The sequence below is a fragment of the Brachyhypopomus gauderio genome, chromosome 7, assembly GCF_052324685.1.
Source record: "Brachyhypopomus gauderio isolate BG-103 chromosome 7, BGAUD_0.2, whole genome shotgun sequence".
NCBI classification, from domain to species: domain Eukaryota; kingdom Metazoa; phylum Chordata; class Actinopteri; order Gymnotiformes; family Hypopomidae; genus Brachyhypopomus; species Brachyhypopomus gauderio.
In genome coordinates this window covers 13,318,032-13,341,551 of record NC_135217.1, presented here as the reverse complement: position 1 = coordinate 13,341,551, position 23,520 = coordinate 13,318,032, and the positions used below count along the sequence as shown (strand labels likewise).

The 23,520-nt window shown below is 41.6% G+C and overlaps 2 protein-coding genes across 12 annotated transcripts; both read right to left on the bottom strand.

Moving 5' to 3' along the window:
* Positions 1-240: 240 nt before the first annotated feature.
* LOC143518961 (SWI/SNF-related matrix-associated actin-dependent regulator of chromatin subfamily A member 2) lies at positions 241-7,179 on the bottom strand. Of its 3 annotated transcripts, none has more exons than XM_077011910.1 (6): positions 6,734-7,179; positions 4,587-4,816; positions 4,131-4,239; positions 3,788-3,889; positions 3,135-3,267; positions 241-1,510 (listed from the first exon to the last, which is right to left on the bottom strand). In XM_077011910.1, exons 1-6 carry the CDS (start codon positions 6,815-6,817, stop codon positions 1,359-1,361), a joined length of 810 nt encoding a protein of 269 aa, XP_076868025.1. In that variant the 5' UTR covers positions 6,818-7,179; the 3' UTR covers positions 241-1,358. The 3 variants fall into 3 exon arrangements, with proteins under 3 accessions (XP_076868025.1, XP_076868026.1, XP_076868027.1); XM_077011911.1 differs by having other exon boundaries at positions 4,131-4,236; positions 6,734-7,177; XM_077011912.1 differs by lacking the exon at positions 6,734-7,179 and adding an exon at positions 6,143-6,347.
* Positions 7,180-9,532: 2,353 nt separating this feature from the next.
* On the bottom strand, positions 9,533-23,252 carry kank1b (KN motif and ankyrin repeat domains 1b). Of its 9 annotated transcripts, XM_077011904.1 has the most exons (14): positions 23,115-23,183; positions 22,584-22,666; positions 21,985-22,485; positions 21,825-21,867; positions 21,379-21,459; positions 15,690-18,209; positions 14,592-14,694; positions 14,179-14,313; positions 13,974-14,061; positions 12,260-12,479; positions 11,827-11,969; positions 11,264-11,464; positions 10,952-11,050; positions 9,533-10,828 (listed from the first exon to the last, which is right to left on the bottom strand). In XM_077011904.1, the coding sequence occupies exons 5-14, from the start codon at positions 21,413-21,415 to the stop codon at positions 10,772-10,774; spliced, it is 3,603 nt and encodes a 1,200-aa protein (XP_076868019.1). In that variant the 5' UTR covers positions 21,416-21,459; positions 21,825-21,867; positions 21,985-22,485; positions 22,584-22,666; positions 23,115-23,183; the 3' UTR covers positions 9,533-10,771. The 9 variants fall into 9 exon arrangements, 8 of the variants coding, with proteins under 8 accessions (XP_076868019.1, XP_076868021.1, XP_076868017.1 ...); XR_013132317.1 differs by lacking the exon at positions 23,115-23,183 and having other exon boundaries at positions 9,533-10,581; positions 10,698-10,828; positions 21,985-23,072; XM_077011906.1 differs by lacking the exon at positions 22,584-22,666 and having other exon boundaries at positions 21,985-22,060; positions 23,115-23,252.
* Between the last annotated feature and the right edge of the window lie 268 nt (positions 23,253-23,520).

The window sequence follows — 23,520 nt, the reverse complement described above, 5'->3', positions numbered from 1 at the left end:
CATAGACTGGCAGAGTCATAGATTGGTAGATGCTCATTTTTAAATGACCTAAATGAAAAATGAAGTGATAACTGGATGATTTTATAACATAATGATCAAGTACATGTTTCTGAGAGGTAATTGGTTTTGCCACAGAGGCTAAAGTCTGATAATAGTCCGATAATAGTCTGATATCTGTGTTTTAAAAAACAAAAACAAGCCCAGAGTAAAACAGCAAATGAGTTGTTCTGATGCACAGAGTCAAGAGTATTTATAAAAAATTTTATTATCAAGTAAGATGATTTGAATCAAACCTCTTTGCACTTTCATGTCATATAAACCTTAAAAACATTATTTCAAAATCTATCTATAAAGCCATCATCTCTCCCAACCCCTTAAAACTCAACACGCAAGACAACGGTAACATTTGGCGCCTCTCTCTGAGGGCAGTGTCCATACAGCAATGTACATCATGCTCCAAGACAAGACCGAGCTTGATACTCGTATAGTCAAGACACTGATTGATTAAATATGAGGTGCTATTTGATTCAGTTTTCAACACAGTTCTCAAAAAATGTTTGCAGTCTGTGATTAAAAATGCACAAAGGGGGGAGGGTGGGGGAGGTACCCATGTTCTTACAGTCACACTAATAGAAACATTATATCTGAAATAAAGAGATAACAGCTGAGGAACAGTGACTGCACCGTTATGGGAGTGGACTGTTTCAATTCAAATGGTCACACTGTGTAACTCAGTAAGACAGTTTACTCAAATATGTATTGGAAGGTCATTGTTTTGTCTCATTGGGGTTGGCCCATCCTCACTTGACTGTTTCCATGGCATTTATCAGTACAGTTACTCAAACAAGCCCACTATGGTAATTTCCTATAAATTGTTGGAGTGCATTCTGGAAAAGCAAGCTGCTTTGATTCAGATTTTTCATTTTTCTTTTTGACTTGAACTGATATCCTGGATATCACATTTGGAATACTCTCAGATGTATATTTGCCCTATAATTTAAGTCATTTCAACCTTTCTCTAATTCAACAGGTCCACCATGATTCTGAATCTGCAAAATGAAACGAAATGTTTTTTTTTGTTTTTTGTTTTTTTTTTTTTTTTTTGCATTGTTATGTTGAATTATCTTACTCAATTAATTAATTACTGTATTAATTCTTAATGTTGGTTTATTATGTTGTAACCTGTATATATGTGTATATATATCCACTAGAAACTGTGGACAAATCTGAAACAACTTTGGGAGCTTTTAGGAGCACTGGACCAGTTTACACAAACATAAGTGATGGATGGGCTTATTGACTTCCAAATGCTAGCAACATGTTTGAGGGGGTGAGGTTTGTATGCAGGTAGATGTGATTCAGCCATCCTCCAGGCCCGTGTTGTCTCTCTGGTCTTCCGTGCTATCCTCGTCACTGTAAACAGCCCTCACCTTGGTGCCGGAGTTAGCCGCAGTGCTTCTACATCTCTCCCTGCTCTTGTCAAATTTGGCATTTGTGGCCTCCGATTTTACTGCAAGAGAATGTCATAAAAATCATTGGCTTCAATGGTCTTCAACAAAGATATACGTTTAAACACATTTCGTTAATAGGAATGGTCCAGAGACATGAATGCTTTTTCAGCAGGCATTTATGTAGTAGCTGTGGAGCCTGTGATATAGTTGGAGAGAACCAACAGTGTGAGAGATGCTAGCTGAGGCAACACCCACACTCTGGTCTGAATCTAGAAAAGTGATTGATGCAAGTAAGAATTTGGACGTAACTATGCAATTTTAAATGAGACTTTGAGACATGCATGTTTTGGGATAGAATCCCTGTCTAGTGATAGTATCAGAGTTTGTGATAACCCCTCGTTCATTTTTTTCATCCTATAATGATTTGATTGAGGCAAGCTCATACCAACCTATAACAAAGGCTTTTGTGCAGTACAAAAAAAAAACCAAGAAAAATCTGGAATCACATGTTTGTTTGAGACTCACATGTTTGTTTGACTTTGTTTCAATCAAACATTCCAGGAGAAAGTAAACAAACACAGTGTTATTGCAAACTGATTCTGTCCCTTGACAAAATGTGCATGTCTCAAAATCTCATTAGGAAGGAAGGAAGGTAGGTCAGGCTGTGTTGTTCAACCAAATGTCTCTGAATTCACTGGTTGACTATGTGGGTTAGTCCCACAGCTGTTTCCAGATAAACTGAAGCAGTCACACAGTTCATTATGACATCAGAATGCCTGAATCTGGCTGTGCATGTGCACAACTTCAACACTAGAGGGCACTCACACCCTCAGTGGCCATAAAATGACCTTTGTGTTTAGCAGAGGTTTTAAAAAGGTTCGTCTGCCTCTGTTACACTACTTCAATATTAAACAAAAGTGAATTGAACTATGAAAATTGAGAACCACAAATATAAAACTGAAATGAAGCACTTACCACATATTAAGATTCAAAAAGTTCTTTGTATAGCCCAAAGCAGCTTGTGTTTATGCCAAAGCAGGGCATACACTACATAGTAGACAGTGAGGAATTTAAATGGCTGGTGCAGTAACTACATTTATATTATATCAGCTTTAAATCTGGGAAACATTTTGGCTGGTATGGCAGTCAAACAAATTTCAAGTCAGTAAAAATGCTAGTCAATAAATTAACAGATTGCATGGCTTGCGAAAACTGACTATTGCAATAGCATTTCCATACCATCATTAATAGTCGTGCAGTCAGGCGCAGGAACATCTCTTAAGAAATACTGCCACAGCCTGAGCTTAATTTACTAGAAAGTCTTGCTGCATTTGTAGTCTGAAAAGAACTGGCCCTTGAAGGCAGTCCTATCTGATACAGACGAAGCAGCTCAGAACTCGATACATTTTAGTTCCTGTTATGGAGTCACATTCATTCTACGTCTCCTCATTATTTTACATGAGAGGGCCTAACCAAAGGCTGTAGCTATAGTATTTCATTAGAACATGCCCGACATGCTGAAAACCATATGCAAAATAGCAAACCTGAAAGGATTTGTTCATGCACAGTACTGTGACCTAAAACATTTACCAAATGTGTTTCAATTGTGTCTACAAAATGTGAAATTCTGAAGGGAAAGTATAAGATACATATAGTGAGCAATTTCAGTGTGTTTTTTCTTACATTGTAGATTTAAATGGTCAGCACAAACTGCCTCACTGCCTCCGACTGCTTCGTTGTCGTCCTGGTTGATTTCTACTATCCGTTGTCTGGCGCTCTCAAAGACTGACTTCAGCACGATCGAATCCTCAAAGATCTGAGACAGTGGTGAAATAGTACACTTACTGGTCAAGATACATTTCTGCATAACAATTATCCACAACAATATTAGGACTTTTAGCAGTCACTGTGAGTGTTATTGTAATTTTGTAATTGTAATTTTATTGTAGTTTTTTTTATTGTGAGTCATGCATTTTAACATTGCTTTGGCCAATGTTAACTACCAAGATTTTTAAAGTATGGATAATAATTCAAAATGATTTGTGGGTTAAATGCACAAATGCACAAACATTTGCTGACATAAATATTAATGCTTTTGTAGTAGCCTAATAGCATCTACTATGTTTGACTATGTCACATTTCTGGCACATGTTCTTGACATGTGGACCCATGTGTTGTCCAGATCATTTTATTCAGAAGTCCTCATAGCATTGGCCCAGTGTACATAATGAACATCACCACTGCATTTATTCACTCAAAAAAAAAACAACAAAACGATTGCTTTGCAGCAAGCATGGCAACTCTGAATGGTCCGAGCAGAGGTACTTGAGGCACACCTGAGATCCCTCCAGGTTGTATGTCTGAGCATTGTGGCACATCTGTATTATGTCTTTCTCCAAGTCTGCAATACACCTGTATTTGTGATTGCGCACACGCTCCTGCACAAACAAAAGACTAGTTATAGTCTCCAATAACTTTCCAGTAACTAATGTGCCTGAGATGATTGAGTTGGGAAATGAAACTACAGATATTAGTGCAAATAAAATCACTAATATCAATTGCAGGTAAGTGTCTAGTGTCTAAAACTTAGTGAATAAGGTGACAAAATAATGTGATAATGCAATCACTTTGACAAATCTAAGGAATGAAGGAAGACATTGTTATAAGGCTTTAGGTTACCCTGATCCTCCGAAAGTCCACTGGCTTGCGAATAAGCTCATAGTACTCTGGTACTTCTTTCCTGGAGGGCAGCTGCACAAAACCTTTACTGATCTGCCTGCCCAATCTGCTAGACAGTAATGAAGAAAAGAACAGAACAAACAGACAAAGACAGCAGTGTTTGTCTTTTAATATCTCAGAATAATCCTACAGCCACTGAGAATTCGCACTGCCTGTGCACTATTTAATGTCTCAGTAAGCCCTTAAGGTCAAGTCTAAACTCCTTAAAATGCTCATTATTCTTCTTAAAGAATTCATCAATTTGCGGCATATAATTTGGTAACTGTTGTGAATTATTTGTTGATTACATTGGAGCTAATAGGGAACATGTGTAGTTACAAGGGCGTGGAATGAGAGTCTGGACACATTGGGAAGTGGTTACAGAAAATGGGTGGTATCTCATTTTAGAAGACATACGTGTCTTTGTAGTTGATGACCATGTCCACAAGAGTGTTCATTTGCTTGGTAAGTTTCGGCGGGTTCGGTGGTAATTTTTCCGCAGGAGGGCGACCTCGTCGCCTTTTCACCTTCTCGACTGTCTCCTGTCCAGCTTCAGGGGCCTGGTTGCCCTGATGATCGCTTTTACGCTTCTTCAAACTGCTTTCTTCCTCCATATCCTCAGCCACTCCCTTTTGGACAGCCTGAGACTACAAAGAAAGAATTCAAAGGGAATAATTAATAATGATATGAGATTTGGGAGTAATTGGGATTAAAGGGGATCGGAACATAATTGTGAATAAGTTTGTGACAAACTTTAAAAGCTGTGAATAATTCTTAATTATATGCATAACATTTTAAGATTAGCAAATAATCTACATAATGGATAATGGATAGGTATAATGGATATGGTGTAATCATTACAGAGGCAGAGAATTAACAGTGATACCAGATACCAAATGCTTCTGCTTAACTACGTTTTCTGATTATTGAAGGTTGAAATTAAAATCACCTTTTGTAAATATTTGCATTTAATATTTTAATTTAATATATATATAAATATTGCTATCCCCATTTAATTTAATTATTCACTTACTGATGTTGTTTTGTTTTAATGCAGCATCTATTACATATTTGCCATCAAGGATAGGCATCAAAAGCCCCCAAATCCCTGAAGTAAAAGTGACTAATTTCACTTTGAGTTAATATTTGATAAAGCAGCTCTTTCTGATGTCCCACAGACTTTAAACAACCATCCACTGAGGGATGAAACCATGAAACTGCTGTGTTTCACACAGCAGAGGAATAAGCTAGACATTCAGAGTAACGCTTCGACGTGTATCGGCTCGCTTTCCTAAAACACTTAAAACAATGGAGCTGTGATGTTTAGTCAGACGTCGCCATCACTCTCTAGTCATCTTACTAGCTGGGCTTCAGGTAAGCATGAAAGAACCCGACTCTCTCCCTCGGCTACTCTGCTCAGATCTTCCTCGAGCCGCCGTCTTTTTCCTTTGGGTTTTATTTTTTTCTCTCCCCATTTTGGCTCCTGTGTCTACAGGAGAAGGAGGGAAGCATTCTTTCTCCCCCGTGTGTGCATGTGTGCACGTGTGTGTGTGTGTGTGTGTGTGTGAGCATTCTCTGCCGAGACCATGTTTTACACAAAGGCAATTAAAGTGCAGTGATATGCATGCAGCAGCCCCTCTTTTTCAGGCGGTGAGAAGCATGAGGGAGAAGAAAATATGGATCCTGAGTAAGCTGCTATGTGGGGAGTGCCAGCTATTGATGTCTGGATTGCATACACACATGTACACACACAGAGAAATAACAATAAAAATATGAAAGGATACACAAAGACACAAGGACACACATGGAATACATTCATTCGTTCTCCCCAGGGGACCATGTCAGAAGAGCTCTAATAATCAGAAGCATTTTAATGGAATGCAGGCATGCATATGTACGCCCGCACAACGACACACACACACACACTCACACAGCCACACATAGCCGCTCATATAAATACACAGTGAACATACTTGCATCAGAACAGCGGTCGAACAAAACCATGCCAAAAGAGACCGTATTTAGGGTGCCTGTTCTAAAAAAAACCCTGCATACATGTCAAATATGCAGCACTTCGTCCCCAGCAAAAAAGTCCAACATACTGTTATTGTGACATACAAGAAAAGCAGCCTGACAATCACAAGTAGGTGTGCATGTGTGCACGGTGTGTGCATGCACGCTTGTGTGTGTCTGCATGCTTCTGTCTGCCCGCGTGTGTGCGCCGTCCTGTCCTTGTAACCTCTAGGAGAAAAAAAAAAGGTGCCAGGATCCGCACAACAACCGATTCGTCTGGGCAACATTCCCTACTCATCAGACACAGCTCACACCTACACACTCACACGCGCTCTCACACTCACTCCCTCTCTCTCTCTCCCTCTCTCTCTCCCTCTCTCTCCTTCTCCCTCTCTCTCTCTCTCTTTCTCTCTCTCCATTTGTGTGACCGTGTGTCGAAGCCTGGCATGATCGCATGCTCCGTTCACGGGATGGCGAGAGAGGGAGGATGCCGGCACGAGGGTGAGAAGGAGAGAAAGGGAAGGAGGAATTTTTTTTCCTTTTTTTTTTACCTGACCGTGGACTCCAGTCTGCCGCTTGTCTGGAGGCGAGAGAATTAGCAAGCCAGCATTGCAGCGCGCAGTCAGTCTCTTCATCAGCTGATCCTTCAAAACGCACAGCCGGAGAGGGGGCGAGAAAGCGCCCGGCTTTTCATACACAAATCAATTGGCGTTGGGATGATGAGAAAGAGAGAGAGAGAGAGAGAGAGAGAGAGAGAGAGAGAGAGAGTGAAAGAGAGAGAGAGTGAGGGAGAGAGAGAAAGGGGGGAGAAATAGAGGGAGAGCAGGAGAGAGGGAGCGGGAGGAGAGAGAGGGAGACGGAGATAGAGAGAGAAGGGGAGAGAAAAAGAGAGTGGAATTGCCAGTGAAGTGCTGTCTGTCCCTGTGGAAAGGCCCAGAGCTGAGTTCTCTCTGTTTCTCCCTCTCTCTCTCTCTCGCTGCATGTTTTAATATCGACTGTCGCAATCTGATTTCTTTCTCTTTTTTTCATCCTCCCCCTCTCCCTCTCTTATTCTCACTCCCTCTTTCTTTTTAAACGTTGCGCTGTTAAAGTAGCAGGCTCGTTTTTATGTGTGTATGTGCATGTGTGTGTGTGTGTGTGTGTGTGTGTGTGTGCAGTTGCAGATGGTTTACCGCAACGTGCGCTGGTATTGAGAGGGATCCGAAGAACTTTACGGGGATTCGTTCTGCCTTTCGCATGGCCACATGGCTGTATTTGCATGCTCTGTGTCTCTGGGCACTTATGTCATAGAATAATTCCTTGTAAAATCCTTGAAATCGAACAACCTCAACATATTTGGTGACTGTGCCTCCATCTCACTCCACCCCACCCCACCTCCCCCCACTCCTCCAGTTAAAACAATGTCAATATTTGTTGATCCGTCTCTCTCAAAAATGTTTCCCTCAATAAGATTACCATTCTTGGGACACTTTATCAGTTGTGGAACGTCACTCGTGCCGTATGTGAGTGTCACCCAGAGAACCTCAAGTGGGATTTGGATGATCCGTGTTCCATGGTTTGTTATGAGTTGCTTTCCCAAGGTCATTGCCATCAACACATGACAACGGCTCTTAAGTTAATGTTACAACATGAGCTCCTCCATTAAAAGCAGCATGTATAATCTTACAGAAAACGCAGCTTCATTGACCCACATTGGATGGAATCACATGCATTTTGTTCATCATCTGTCTGACAATCCATCACGGTAGAAGAGATCACCAGAACACCAGAACCATTCACAGATGAACCATTTGTTCGTGTCTGTCGACATGGGCGTTGCCAGTTGGGGCAAGCCAATCAGGAGCTCTGGAAGCTTTTGAGTTTGTTTGTAAACACTGCACATTCGGGAAAGATATGCAGCCAAAAAAAAAATCAGTAAAACTTTATAGACTGAACTTGCTTATGTAGAATAGAATTGTGTGAGAGTTCAGAGGTGCTAGGAACGGAATCTCCGTCTGGAACGTTCTGCATCATTTCACTCTGGAATGTGAACTTGGCATCCAACTCCTTATGATGATGATGTCATACCACTAATCTGAGCTTTAAACACGCTGTGCCGTGTTGTAAGCCGATTAAGAAGCACGTGAAATCATCATCATCATCTTCCTCATTGCTTCGAGAATTTCAGGTTTTGCGCTGAGATCTCTGCCTTTCGCATCTGCAGTATTATATTTATCCTCTTCCTCTTCCTGCTCGTCTTCATCAGCAGCACCATCACTTACAAAAAAGAGTGAGGTGGTTTTTTGCAGAGAGAACATTTTTATTGCAGATTTGCCATGGCAACAGTTGTAGCACCAAGGACAGAACATTGTTTCAATGATCAAATATTAATGTAGCTATATTCCAAGAAACTGCATAATTTTTAAAGCCCCGCTTAGCAGCCCATATTGACCATGAAAAACACAGAAGTGTGTCCTGTGATATGGAGACATGCTGTCATAATGATATAATTCATATTCATACTTTCCAGTCTGATTGACTAGGGCATTTCTGTAAAACATCTCGGTCAGTTACCATGGCAACACCACGTTTTACTGGCTGCAGAGAGCACAGTGCTGTAATGCTATAGCATTCCATCACTATACAGACACACACACACACACACACACACACACACAGAAATGCATACACAAACAATAAGCTAAATATACACATGCATTGACTTACAAAGAAAATTCCACAGATAACAGCAGATGAGGACATGCATACATGCATACACACATACATAAATAATCATGGTCCAGGCAAATACAAGGACACATACCAGCAGTAGGAACGGGGACACACAGATTTCTCTTTTCTTATATAGGCAAGCTGAACCCCCCTAGACGCCTGTATGGTTAGAGATTATGGCTATTAATATCCCCTGTTTTTCTCTTCTTGCACTTTACTTATATGGTGTTTCTTACAGTATGCGTCATCACCGTACCATTTCAGACTTCCTGTGAATGAGCCAAAGACTACAGAGATAAGGCAAATCTCCCACAGATATAAACAAAGTGAAGGACATGAAAAAGGACAAACCATATTCCTGCCTCCTCTACTCGATATGAAGTGAACATGGGACTGATCCTGAATGAAGTAATAATCGGTACATTTTCCAACAGGAAATGAACTGGAATTTGGCTACAAACGAGTCATAGGATACTTAAATTCAGAGGTTTTATAAGCATTTATAGTGTCTGTATGGAATATTATATATATATATATATATATATATATATATATATATATATATATATATATATATATATATGGTGGTTGGGGTGTTGAGGAATTTATAGTGAATCAAAGGGTTTCACTTATTGGTCAGTTATATAAATGCCAAATAAGCAAAAGGACATTAAGAACAACATGCTAATGTTTTGAAGAACACTGCATTTGGTCGTCTAACGCTTTCAGTGTGACCTTTTACGCCTGTATGAGCATGGAGCGTTACTGGAGGAAAGTGGGAAAGGTGAATTTCAATTGTATACATTAGAAACACAAATGGTCTGAGTGTTTAATTAATCTGTCAACCACTAGATGTCGCTATATTCTCTATTACACCAAGGTGCATTTAAAGAGATTCACATTTTTGGCAACCAGGTGGCAGCAGTGTTTCTTGGGCATCGTTGATTTCAGGACTGACACTTTAAACCTTAATTATCTTTATTGATAACGTGTCATAAAATCATAGTTAAGATTCATTTATGTCATGAAACATGCAGTAAAATAAATAAAGGTGCTGTATTCCTAAGGATGTAAAAGGTGCAATCGGTATTCTAGAAAATGTTTAGTCTACTGGATCTTGAAATCTTTAGTAATTTAAATTGTAATCTTCAGTAAAATAAATGTCACATGCAAGTTGCTCAAATAACAATATGACAATAATCATGTCAAAATGTCATCAAGAATGTCAAATATTACATCAAAAAAGTCAAAATGTATATTAAATTTTTGCCGTATATAGCACAGCTCATGTATCCACATCTGTGATAACTGTGAGAACCGTAAATCGTTTGATTAAAATCTTGAAAAAGAAAAAGTGCATTTTGTTACACAATAACCCTTGTGAGGGAAGCAGCTGTTACTGGGTGAAGAACTCAGTTTCAGTCTCACAGACTCTCACAACAGAGGTACCATATACCACAAATCTGGTAATTAAACACAGAGATTCGTTGTATGAAAGCATTGCTTCATTCATTTAGAAGTCGTTAAACCACGCGAGTGCTAATTGCACAACAGCGCGATTATCGGGTGAAGAGTATCCAGGAGGTTTCCAAAACCATGCTGTAAAGTTTAGCTCTCAGCTGATTGATGATGACTGTGACTGGGAAAGACTGGAACGGCTTAGATGCAAAATAAATGTAGTGCAACTCTGTAAAAAATAAAAATAAAAAAAATTTTTTTTTAAAGATAAAAGAAAAGTTTTTCTTGTATTGCATGTTTTGTTTCCAGTTGCTGGCTCCTCCAAACGGTGGAAGCATGCATAACCTTAGTTTCTGGTGCCTGCTTCATACTGCAATACTGCAACTAAACTGGCTACATGGTGTTGGGACTGGAGGTAATCAATCACAAAAACTTCTTTCAGGTGGAGCTTGCAGGGTCCTGCTTCGAGATGCTCCCTGTAAACACACACACGCACGCACGCACCCACAAAGTCTTTAGAACTGAGGGATGAAAAGAACAGCGTATTCACACTTCACAGGACACTGCTGAAGAGTTCCGTGTTTCTGGGTAAGACGTACCACAGGCTGGCCCTTCGCGTAGTTCACATGCGCATACAATAGCATGGCAATGTCTTTGTGGCCTGCTTCCAGGGCAATTGACAGTGCTGTGCTGTTGTCCTGCACACGCACACACACACACACACACACACACACACACACACACACACACACACACACACACACACACACACACACACACACACACACACACACACACACACACACACACACACACACACACACACCCCATCAGTGTGATACACATATCAGAATGAGTTAGCTAAGTCCTTAAAGTACTGGTGTTGCCATGAGTGGTAATCGTCTCCTCACATTGTCAGTCAGCGTGGCATCACAGCCTGGTTGAGCCAACAGCAGCTTCACAATGTCGACGTGGCCGTGCTCGCTGGCACACATGAGGGCAGTAGAGCCCTCGTCGTCCTGGATGTTGACCTTTGACCCCAAAGCCAAGAGAACTTTAACCATGTCCACACGACCATGACTGACCGCCAACATGAGAGCGGTTTGACCAGCCTACATCACAAGACATGGGAGACACACAAACACAAATGCACACGTGCACAAATACACAGATGTGCACACATGCACACGTCCACACGCACACCCACAAATACATACACACAAACATACAAATGCAAATGCCTACATGCACAAATATACAAACACACACACACACACACACACACACACACAAATGTTCAAATACATGCACATGCATACATGCTCATACACATGTCCACACACATACATACAGTTTACCGTACATTAAGCAACAGGCAATAAATGATAGTCATATGTAAAATAACTGTACAGGGGAATGGAGAAACACACACACACACACACACACACACACACACACACACACACACACACACCTGGATGGCCTTGGCATTGACATCTCCCTTCCTGAAGAGCTCCTCCACCACGCTCATGTCCTCCTGTGTTTCTACGGCAGCCAAAGCAGCCAACATGATGGGAGTGTATCCCGCCTGATTCTGTTGGTTCACGTTACACACCCCTGCACATCCGGCCACACACACATATCCAGTTCACACACACAGCCACGCTGCTAACTGACCACGGCTGAAATATTCTCCTTGTGTTTCAGTGGGCAACAGCCAGGATCATAATGTTTTCAGGTTTGAACCAGAGTTTAGGCATCAACTTCTAACCAAGATTTATACCAATCTACAATCTGCAAGGAGAAAACCTTCATTAGTCCACTCACAATGGTGTGACACCAGCTAGTTAACTTCTCAACACATGGGAAGAATTTTCCAGATACTTGCAAAGAAGCGGCAGACATACCTGCGTCCAGCAGGACCTGGACCACCCTGAAGTTGGAGTGGGATACGGTGTAGTGGAGAGCCGTGTTGCCATTGCGATCGGCCATGTTGGTCACGTGACTCAGCACAGCAGGTGAGATGCGCCGGCATGCGCGCAGGAAGTCCTCGACCACGTCTGGACGCGCCCTCCTCTGACTGGACACACGGAACCATTCCTGCTGGACCGTGTTCAGGCAGGAACGCTTTTGGAAAGACACGTGGAGTTAAGAGAACATACAAAAATATTTACACACACACACACACACACACACACAGGTTTCCTAATATTTTAACTATAATAAATAAAACGAATGAAGATAAATCTAGCTGCCATATTCTGTCCGGAAGAACTCCTGACCAATTAGCCAAAAGAAGCACTACAATTTTCAGCTCCACAAAATTCCCCAAACTGTGGAGTCAGGACTTGAACTGCGCAGGCCAGTTGGTAATTGCAGGATAAAGCTGACAGCAAGTAAATATAGATGCCAATGTGCCAGTTGGCTGATCCTGGTTTCTCCATTCTTAGCTGTCCAGGGTCATTAACCACAAACACACCCTTCCATCATTCTTACTCTTTTTCTTTCATTTTTTTACATGCTCAAATGCAAGCCAGTTTCCTTACCCTTGCCAAACAAATGTTTTCTGAAACCCTAAAAATGACCTGATGAAGGATACTCAAGTCGACCAGCTCAAATCTAACACGAGGCGAAATGTTTACGTTAAAGCCGTCCATTTCCAACACTGAACGATCATATCACCGCGGTTACCTTGACTAAGCTCACCTCATCAACACCTTTTCCTTTTTATTATTAGTAAATGGCTCACAGCTGTTTAATGGCCTTTTTGATAGCCATCACATGGCCTTCAGCTGATAGAAGCCTCTACCTGCCTGCTCCCACATTCCCCAACAAATGCATTTGTATTCTTGGGGTGAAACCCCAACTGTTTTAATGGTGGCATTCAGTGGGCATTTTTGGGCCCTCTCCACAGGCTCCAGCTGTTCTCATCCGTAATGCATGAGGACCCAAACAGGCAAATGGTAATGATCCTTCACCTGCACCTGCGTATACCAACCATGAAAAAGACTTTTGTTGCTCTGGTGTGAGAATGTATACACATGGACATGTGCGACACTACAAGCTAATGAGGATTTACTGTATTAAATGATCCTCAAAGGTCAGATATTGAAACTGTTCTATAAGCATAGTAAAAAACACTGCACCTTCTGCTTTCACTTGTGTGGGCAGCATAAAGGTAATAAGTATGAAGATTTTGAGTAGGCCCACAGTGAAAGCATCTCAGCAAGTAGCTTCTACACACTTACTATAAGCCACAGAATTTTAGGAATAACCAAAATGTGAAATGAGGAGGAAATTACTAGACAACATCGAAGCCGATAACATGAGAGACCACACAGCAAAAGTGGGACTGGGGAAAACAGTAATTACAAGTTGGGTTAATTGTTGCTATGCACCCTCAGATCAAAGCACCTTCTGAGAGACACTGGCTCCCTTGGAGTTCACATTCCAAAGACAGTGATTAAAAGTATCAAATAACGAGCTTAAAATTATATAATGAACCATTTCCTTTATCCCTAATGGCAAGCCAATAACAGCATAAAACCAACACTAAAATGCCTTTATGGAAAAACAACACGGTCTAATAAACATTTTTCCCCTTCTTGGAGGAAAACTCACCAGCTCTCTGCTGGATAAAGAACTGCTGTCACTTAGGTGAGCTTTGAGACCACGACAGGCAAAAAGCATCTTTTCACTCATGTCATACCTAAACAATAGAAGAAAATGTCTGTGGCACAGAATAGAGGGTGGGATTGGACAGTTCTTAAAATAGTTTACAGCCAGTTACACAAATTCACGGGAACGCATCTCCTCTTGCGCCAACCTCTCTCTTCTCTCCATCTTTGAAGGCTTTGTGCTGGTTTTGGGACCCTCTTCAAGCTGTGGCTCTCTCTTTCTCTTCCTCTCCTCCTCTTCCTCAAAATCAGACGAGTCTTCACTAATGGTCATGTGCTCAAACCTACAACCAACACACAGGGCTAAAGAGAAGCGGCTTTTAGGGACATACTAGAACACCTAGCTGTCCTCTGGTCTCTTATTTCAGGACAGTCCTCAAAAACAGGTCAGCTAATAAACGGCGGCCTAAAGACGGGGCTCAGAGTGACATTCAAGGCATGAAAACATTAATGAGCTACAGTTTGAAAGCAACGTCAACCACAAGAAAGATCAAATTAAGAATTAAGAACTGGACATGAAGAACTAAAGTTTATGAGTGACCATACAGAGCCACATACTCACCCAGGTGACAAAGACGCGAGGGACTTCCTGCTGTCTGCAGAACTCTGTCTGAGGTCCTTCCTCCGTATGTCGGACCTGAGAGACACGTCATCACGCAGTGAACCTGAATACATTAAAAACAAAAGCCAGGAAGCTGGGACCTTTATTTTCCATAACAGTCCAAAACAGTCATATCCACTCCATTACTAACACACTTGTTATCTTCTTCTATGAAAGCCAAGAAATACATGCATGAGAAATATTTCACATGGGCAAGATTGCTTTCATATAGGAAAACTTTTAAATAATGCTCTTCCTCAGACCACAATGATCAACTACTGACAACACTTTTAGACTACACATTTTAATGTTAATAAGATCTCTACATATACCTTATATACACATCTATACACATATTTTCTGGTTTGCATGGGAAAATATGAAATGTTTCATTCTGAATAATTAATTCATAATATGTCCAAAACTCATCTGAACATCATAAGATAATTGTAATTATAATCAAAGGAGAAATTATAATGAGTGGAGAAACACCTGCCTTTTACACATAAGAGCAGTGGAGCAGTGGAATTCCTCCACCATGCACACAGAAACCACACTAAGGAAGGACTGTATTTACATTTTCTGTGTGCACCAGACCACAGGACTATGGGACATGAGAATGCTCCAAACCCCAACGCCAGCCAAAGTATGCTAAGTGTAGGGCTCATCCAGCCAAAAGGCAAACCAGAGAAAGCTATTTCCACCTCCTGTCTGCATTCCACTGCTTAGAGAATGAAGTCAAAGTAGGACCTCAGAGAAAATCGTGCTGTCCCCCTCTCCTTCCATATCCATCTAAGGTACAGTATACTAGAGAGCTGTATATGATCAAGTAGATGCATAAATATACTGTTTACTATTAAAATGTCCCATTTGATTATTTGTTCTAAACTCAGATCTTTATGGCCACATTTTGAAATTTTTTTTCAGACTCCGTGATCCACTCCGCATGAATTTGCCCAATCCCTAAAACTCTGGGTCAGTAATAACTATAATTTTTCTCTAAGAAAGAGCTCATAAGCACTCATTGTTTGACACACATGCATACACATGTAGCATTACCTCTGTGATGTGTGCATAGGTTGTCCTGGGACTGAAGAGTGACTTCCTCTCTCTGGTCAAAATGGCTGTCAGTTAGCAGACTCTGCTGTTCTTTTATCAGCCTCTGCATTCGATCAATATAATGATCAAGTCCCAGCTCTGACTGGGTATATAAGTGTGGCTGTTGTACAGGTGTCTGTGCCTGTCCGTCTGCGGCCCGGATCCTCCCATCACCCACCTCAACTGCTACGCTTCGAGTTGTGGTAGGATCTGGTAAACGGGAAGGACCACATGCGATGTTCCGTGTCCGGAGTCCAACCAAAAAGTTTTCATTAACATTAGCCAATCCAGTGCCAGTGTCACGAGTCGTCACCTTGAGGGTCCTTGAGGTAATCGCACTTTCAATTGTGTGAACAGCAGTGCCAACTCCAACAGAGCGTACTTTGACGGCGGTCTCTCGGTCACTAACCTTCCCATCACCAATGGCGAGTGTTCGGGTGATTACTTGTGCAGTGTTGGTGTGTCTCTCATGAGTAATCGTGTTTGTCGTGTTGGTGCTGGATTCAGATAAAAGGAGCTGCTCAGTGCTGGTCCAGCGAGAGACAGTATGAACAGCAGTGGTGGTTTGTTGAGACCTGGTTTGTCGTGTCACAACCACACCAAGGTCTTTGTCTCTAAGAGGATCGGTGACCGTTCCCTGGGAAACAAGTGGTTTCACCATGCTGATACTCACATCTACTGTGCAGTCACCACAGCCGACAGTTCGACTAGACACTTTTGTTTTCCCCATCTTCTCCATTGGCACATACCCTTTCCCTACACACTGATCCCTTTTCTCCACTCTTTTGTGCACCTCCCATATTTCCATTGCTACATCTGGACCAGAGGCTACATCTCTGGTGTCTGGCCTGCAAATCACCCCCACAGTATTAAAATCTCGCAGTGACCCTCCTCCAACAGCAGCATGTATGAGCTGGATATGGGTTCCAACTCCAACAGTCTGCGTCTGCACTTCCATCTGGGATGCCGCGTTTTGCATCTTGGGCTGTGCACTCGAACCCTTGTCAGTACGGTTACGAGCTCCTGCTTCCCGTAGTTCACTCTTCAGTCTGCACATTTCCGCTTTAAGCAAGGCCTCTTTAAGCTCTGCTTCTAAAGTTTGCGTCCTATCCATCAGAACCTGGATAGTTTGCTGTTGCATCTCTAATTCTGACTCAGTTTCTGACACCACACCTAGCATAGCTTCGGTAACACCTACAGCTGCTGACCGTGTATCGAGTCTGGTTTCTACACCAACATCCATACAGGAGCTTACTGAGTCCTTGCTATCCCTGTACACATTCTTGTCATCAGCTACAACCTCCGGCTTCCCACATTTAGCATGCGAATTTGAATTAATTTGAGCTGTAAGACGAGCATCTTGGATCCTCTTCTCAAGAAGCTGCATTTCAGCACTGAGCTGCCTGAACTCCTTCAGACCAGATAGAGAGCCATGCTCCCAGCCCTCTGGCTCCTCAGAGAACTCCCTCTGTCCACCCTCATCCTTCTCTGGATTGGCTGTAATCTCCTGAAACTGCAAAGTGTTGCCTGTGCTATGCGCTCTTTTCCTGAAAAGCCCCTGCAAATCTGGATCTAGGTTAGACCTTAAAATTTGACCACCTTGATCATTCACCAAACCAATTAGTTGTCGCTTTTCTTCTTGCAAGACAGAGATCTTAACTTGCAGCACAGGGATGGTCTTTACCTGCTCCTCCAGCTCTCTCAGCCTTTCCAGAACCACAACCATTTGGTCCCTAACCATCTGCAGGTGCAAAGGGCTGATACTAGTCACAGGAGTAGTCAAGCCAGAGCTCACGGGGCTGATTCTATAAGAGCCCCCATGTGGGGAAGCACTCGGACTGGTCTGATCAACAGCCGTTAGCTTGGTCACTTTAGAAGCTGTCTGTATCTGGTTACGTGGGGGAAATGTACCACTTGAGCCCAGGCCACCAAAACTAGCTAGTCTACGGCGAGGGTATTGCTCTGGAGGCACTGTTTGCGATGATACCTTCTCTTGCTCCAAACGTCTACGAGTCTCCATCAAGGTCCTCTCTACTAGAGGGTTTGGTTTAGAGGTAATGCACTGAGTTGTGGCTTGAGGAGACTTCCGCTCAGAGGGTCTCTGACAAGTAGGTCGGGCCTTAGAATGCTCAAGAGCTTCAGAGGTAGATTTAGGTGAGGAATAGGAGGGAGGAAGCGGGGGTCTTCTTTGATTGATAGAAGAGCAGGCAGAGGAGGAGATGGTAGCAGGGTTCCGAGCTTCCTTGCTGCCCCCAGATGACAGTGATTTGGAAGAGACCCCATGGGAGCATTCAACCCCACTCTGTGTTTCAGAGACTGGATTGGCCCTGGGCCGCCTGGAAAAACCCAGCCGTCGAATGGTGTTGCCCTTTTCAATGTCTTCCACGTACTTAAGGAAGTCTAGATCGAGTTGATAGTTGTATGGTGTTGCGAGGTAGAAAGGAGAACTCTGGAAGGTTTCAGCACTGGTCTCACATGTATCTGTTCCAGAGGCAATATGCAATCATCAGATCAAAAATGAATGAAAAAAATAGATGCATACACATACACTATATTGCCAACAGTATTTGCTCACCCAAATTATCAGAATAAGGTGTTCCAATCACGTCCATGGCCAGAGGTATATAAAATTAAGCACCTAGGCATGCAGATACTTTTTACAAACATTTATGAAATAATGCGTAGCTCTCAGGAGCTCAGCGAATTCCAGCTGTGATAGGATGTCACCTGTGCAATTTCCTCGCTCCTAAATTTTCCACAGTCAACTGTCAGCTGTATTAAAAGAAAATGGAAGTGTTTGGTAATGTCAGCAAATCAGCCAAAGTGGTGGGCAACGTAAATAGGCAGAGCGGGGTCAGTGGACGCTGGAGCTCATAGTGCACAGCGGTCGACAACTATCTGCATAGTCAGTCACTAAAGACATCCAAACTTCATGTGTCCTTCAGATTAGCTCAAGAACAGTTCACAGAGAGCTTCATGGAATGGGTTTCCATGTTCAAGCAGCTGCATCCAAGCCATACATCACCAAGTGCAATACAAAGCGTTGGATGCAGTGGTGTAAAGCACGCCGCCACTGAACTCTAGAGCACTGGAGGAGTGTTCTCTAGAGTGGCAAATTGCACTTCTCCATCTGGCAATCTGATGAGTCTGGGTTTGGCGCTTGCCAGGAGAACGGCAAGTCTTGTCTGCCTGCATTGTGCCAAGTGTAAAGTTTGGTGGAAGGGGGAATTACGGTGTGGGGTTGTTTTTAAGGAGCTGGGCTTGGCCCCTTAGTTCCAGTGAAAGGAACTCAGAGAGCCAGGAATTCTTGTCCAACATCAGTATGTGACCTCACAAATTCTGGAAGAATGATCAAAAATCCCTATAAACACACTCCTAAACCTTGTGGACAGGCTTCCCAGAATAGTTGAACGGTGGACCAACATCATATTGAACCCTATGGATAAGCAATGGGATGTCACTTAAGCTCATATGTGAGGCAATGAAGGTGAGTGGAAACTTTTGGCAACATAGTATATGTAAACATGTATATAAATACTTTTCCTACCGAGTAGTTCTGTTCAGATAATTTATAGAATTTCACAGCTTTCATAACCCCTGTAAGAACCAATGTCTCCAAAGTGTATTATAGTCATCATAGAATCTTTATCACATTCAGTACACCTACAAACCACAGCATTATTTGACCATTTAAGTAAGTTCTCTGCTGTTTTTAAGTTTTAGAAGAATAACACTGACCTGTGAAAATTTTTGATCTAGTGGAAGAAGACAGGAGATGAGATCATTAAGATTGGAAATAAATTCAATTCCTGAAATATCAAGGTGATAACAAGCTAAGCATGAAGCATGAAATAAATACCAGAGCAAGTAGACAGGAAGAAAATTCTACTTTGCATAAAATACTGACATACATAATGATACACATGCACTGTTTTTATTGCCTATGAACTGTAGTATATTTTATGCATTTAACCTCAGTTTGAAAATGTACTTTAAGTCATTCAACCAGTCAGACCAGAAATACTTTGTTTAGGTACATTCAGCAGTAAAGCGTTTGGTTTTTTCTTTGTAGACCAATTCAGCTAGAAATAAGTTTATGGAGAACATTTAAAAAATGTGCTCACCTGTCAAATCGTGTAGCCCACAGTTACAATCATTTCCTAGGCAATAACCAAGTAAGTCCAGTGGCTGATCTCTGGGTCTCTGAAACAGTTTCCCTATATTCTGTGTTCTCCTCCAACTTCTCCTCCCTCTGCACTTTCAGTGTACCACTCTCCTCCTCTAACACACTCTCACTCCTTCTTCCCATCTCTCCACAACTCTACAACTTCATCTGAAGTACATAACTATCCAACACAGTGAGACCTAAAAATAAAACCGACAGAATCGGCATGGCAAAACCAAGATCTTCTGTGTACACACTTTAGTGCATTAACGGCTGGACAGTGGCAAGTTTTTGTTGTTAAGGTTATATCCTTCAGCACACTGCATTTGAAAGGAAATCATGACACTGAATTTCAGGTACATGATGACTGTTTTAATTTGAGAGCAAGTACATGCAGATCTGGTGAGCAGTGAGGGAATGATTTTTTAAATTTTTTTGTATACACAGCATTCCCATTTTAATTAATATACAAGTCTGAAGAAGATTCAAGGTAAACAACAGCTATTGTCACAAAGCAGCTTTACAAGAGTCCAAGCCCCCAGTGAGCAAGCAAAGGGTGAGCATGAGCATGAGGAAGAAACCTTGAAAGGAACCAAGACTCAGGGGGGGACCAAAACTAATATATATTATATATGGGTGTGTGTGTGTGTGTGTAATTATATATATATATATATATATATATATATATATATATATATATATTACACACACACACACACACACACACAATTATATAATCTTCTGGACAGATGAGCAGATTAAACTGTGCCAGAGTGGAAAGAGGAAGTGATGGAGAAGAACAGCATGGAGGGAACACTTGATCAAACCATCCAAGAGAGCACAACCAAGGAAGTAGTCATCAACATCCTCATCTGGCAACGTCTTCAGCCAGGCATCAGTGATCATCCAATTATACAAACATGACACTTTTTACATCGTTAATTTTCCCCAATTTGTCCCACTAAAGAATGATATATAAATGGTCTGTGTATTAAAATTGCCATAGTTCTCATTTAGATGTATATACAAACTTTTGGGGTGTCCCAGAATCAAGGTTTCATTAAATTCAATTTGCTTCAGTCCATAGGCAATCTTGGCATGATTATATCACCTAAAAGGTTGTTTCCAGAAACAGACTACACCTGAAAGGGTGTGTCCAGAAACAGACTACACCTGAAAGGGCGTGTCCAGAAACAGACTACACCTGAAAGGGCGTGTCCAGAAACTTACAGACTACACCTGAAAGGGCGTGTCCAGAAACTTACAGACTACACCTGAAAGGGCGTGTCCAGAAACTTACAGACTACACCTGAAAGGGCGTGTCCAGAAACTTGCAGACTACACAGCATGACTGTCTCCTCTCAAAGAAATCCAGAGAGATATGCAAACACATACTTTATGTGACCAAGATGCATAACCACTTTTCTATTAATTCAGTTTACTCCTCATTCAAATGGTACAGACATGGAAAACCCATTTGCCAACCTGTTCGATTCATGTAGACGTAGCCATCTTGGGCCATGGTGAAGCCGCCAGTCCAAGCACCCACACCACGTATTTATGATGCTTAGTGGACACATAGAAAACAACACAAAAATAAATCATGCACATAAATAATGTTCATCATAAAGCATTTTCCATGCTCTGGTCCTGGAGTTCAGTGCACATCTGAGTCTGACCTGTTTGATTATCCTTGCTCTAGTGCTGCCTTCTAGTGGTTACATAAAGCACTGATAATGAAAACTGACAAGGTACTGGGACTTTTGTACATTAGTCCAAATTAAAAGTCAGCTAGGGCCATTTGTGTAAAATTAGCATAATAAAATAGATGTAACTATAGCTTTTTTACTGTGCATCTTCAGTGATATTTACAAGCATTTAACAATATGGCAGCTTATTTTGTTTTGTACAAGATCATGTAAATGATAAACCTGTTAGATGGTCCTGACCCTCATTTTCTGACTCAACAACGACCTGTATTTTGAAGACACACAGACAGACACACAGAGATATGTTTTACAGCTGCTTCATTTACAGTGCCACACTTGTACAGGCAGTAAATGTTTCTTTCAGATTACAGCAGCAACTCACTATGATGGTGTTGAAGGATGACACAGAGAGGACCTGGTGATGGGGAGAACTCCGCACTGCCACTGCAGAATAAGATCTGAAACCGGAGTCTCTCTTCAGGAAATGCATTGTGTCAGCTGAAAGGCTAGGCAGGAAAGCAGGAAAGCTACACTCTCTCTCTCTCTCTCTCTCTCTCTCTCTCTCTCTCTCAGTCTATAAATGGACCAATATGGCAGAACTAATCTGAAGTGACTTATATATAACCCTGAGGATACTGACATCAAAAAACAATTAAAAAAAAGAAGAAGAAAGACTATCTGATCAAGATGTTACCGAGTGCGGTTTGCTGTTATGCGTTTTGTCTATTCACATAACAGCACCATCATGCAAGTTCTTGGGTGAAAGTGCTGCACACAGCTCGCAGATCCTCGTGTTATTCCTTCCATGCGATCATGTCCAGTACAAAAAGTTGTTTTGTCTTCTGGCCTGTTCCAGAGTGTAAATCCCAGGTGAGAATGCAACCTTCCGGAAACAGTAAATATTGTCCTCGTAAGTCCTCGTAAATATCGTATCCTGTGGGTTTCTATTATGCCTGTGTTTTAATGGGCTACAGAGCATACCTGGAACTCCCTGGAGGGTCACCATAAACCAGGAGGAACCAGCACATTTCCTATTTCTTTACGAAAACTGTGATCTAAGGGTACTGGGATTAAGCAGAATCCACTGACAGTTTTAAAAGCACTTTACACTTGGTTTGATTCTTCATATGCGGCATCTTACTGCGTGGTTACTGCATAGGCTACTGTTAAATTTGCAGTTTGGCTGTGTAATAAGAGTCCGCCAGATAGGAACGTCTAACCCATTCGTATTCTAAGGTTTCTTCTTTAGGTTTTAACAATTACTTTAGTAATTTTATAATGTCGGTCTTTGATGATATTCGTAGCAATTTCATTTTAGTTGTTCTAGTTACTGTAGATATGTAGACATAAAATCGCAACTGATAAATACGAGTTAAAAACTGACATTTACACGCAGCGCTGCAGGTGAGCTCGATACAGGCTATTCACAGTGACTACGTAACCAAGTGAATTGATCTTGTGAAGGTGAGGATAGGAAAAAACTCGCAGATATTCAGAATGAAGACCACATACCTCGTACGTTTTCCACCCAGTCGCACTCGAAATACTTATCCCGTAGAACAGACATTCTGGCTGACAGTCTAGTCATAAGTGACGCCTTAAGAAACTTAAATTGGCGAGCGTTGCACTATCTACGTTGCGTGCGTGAAGCGAACTTAGTGTTTACGCAATTACGTACAGGTACGCAGATCTCAGTTATGCTTACCAAATGATCTGTATAAGCATGATAAATGGTTGGTTATACTTAAATAACTTTCCTGAAATTAAAACAACGACAGTTACACTACAAAGTTCTCTTTTTTGGTGCTCATCTTAGTGGTAAACAACAAGAATTAATCATAATCTGCTTTGTTAAACACACGTATACACACACACATAGAAAGAGGGTACAATCTTGTGATCATACTTTGACAACCTT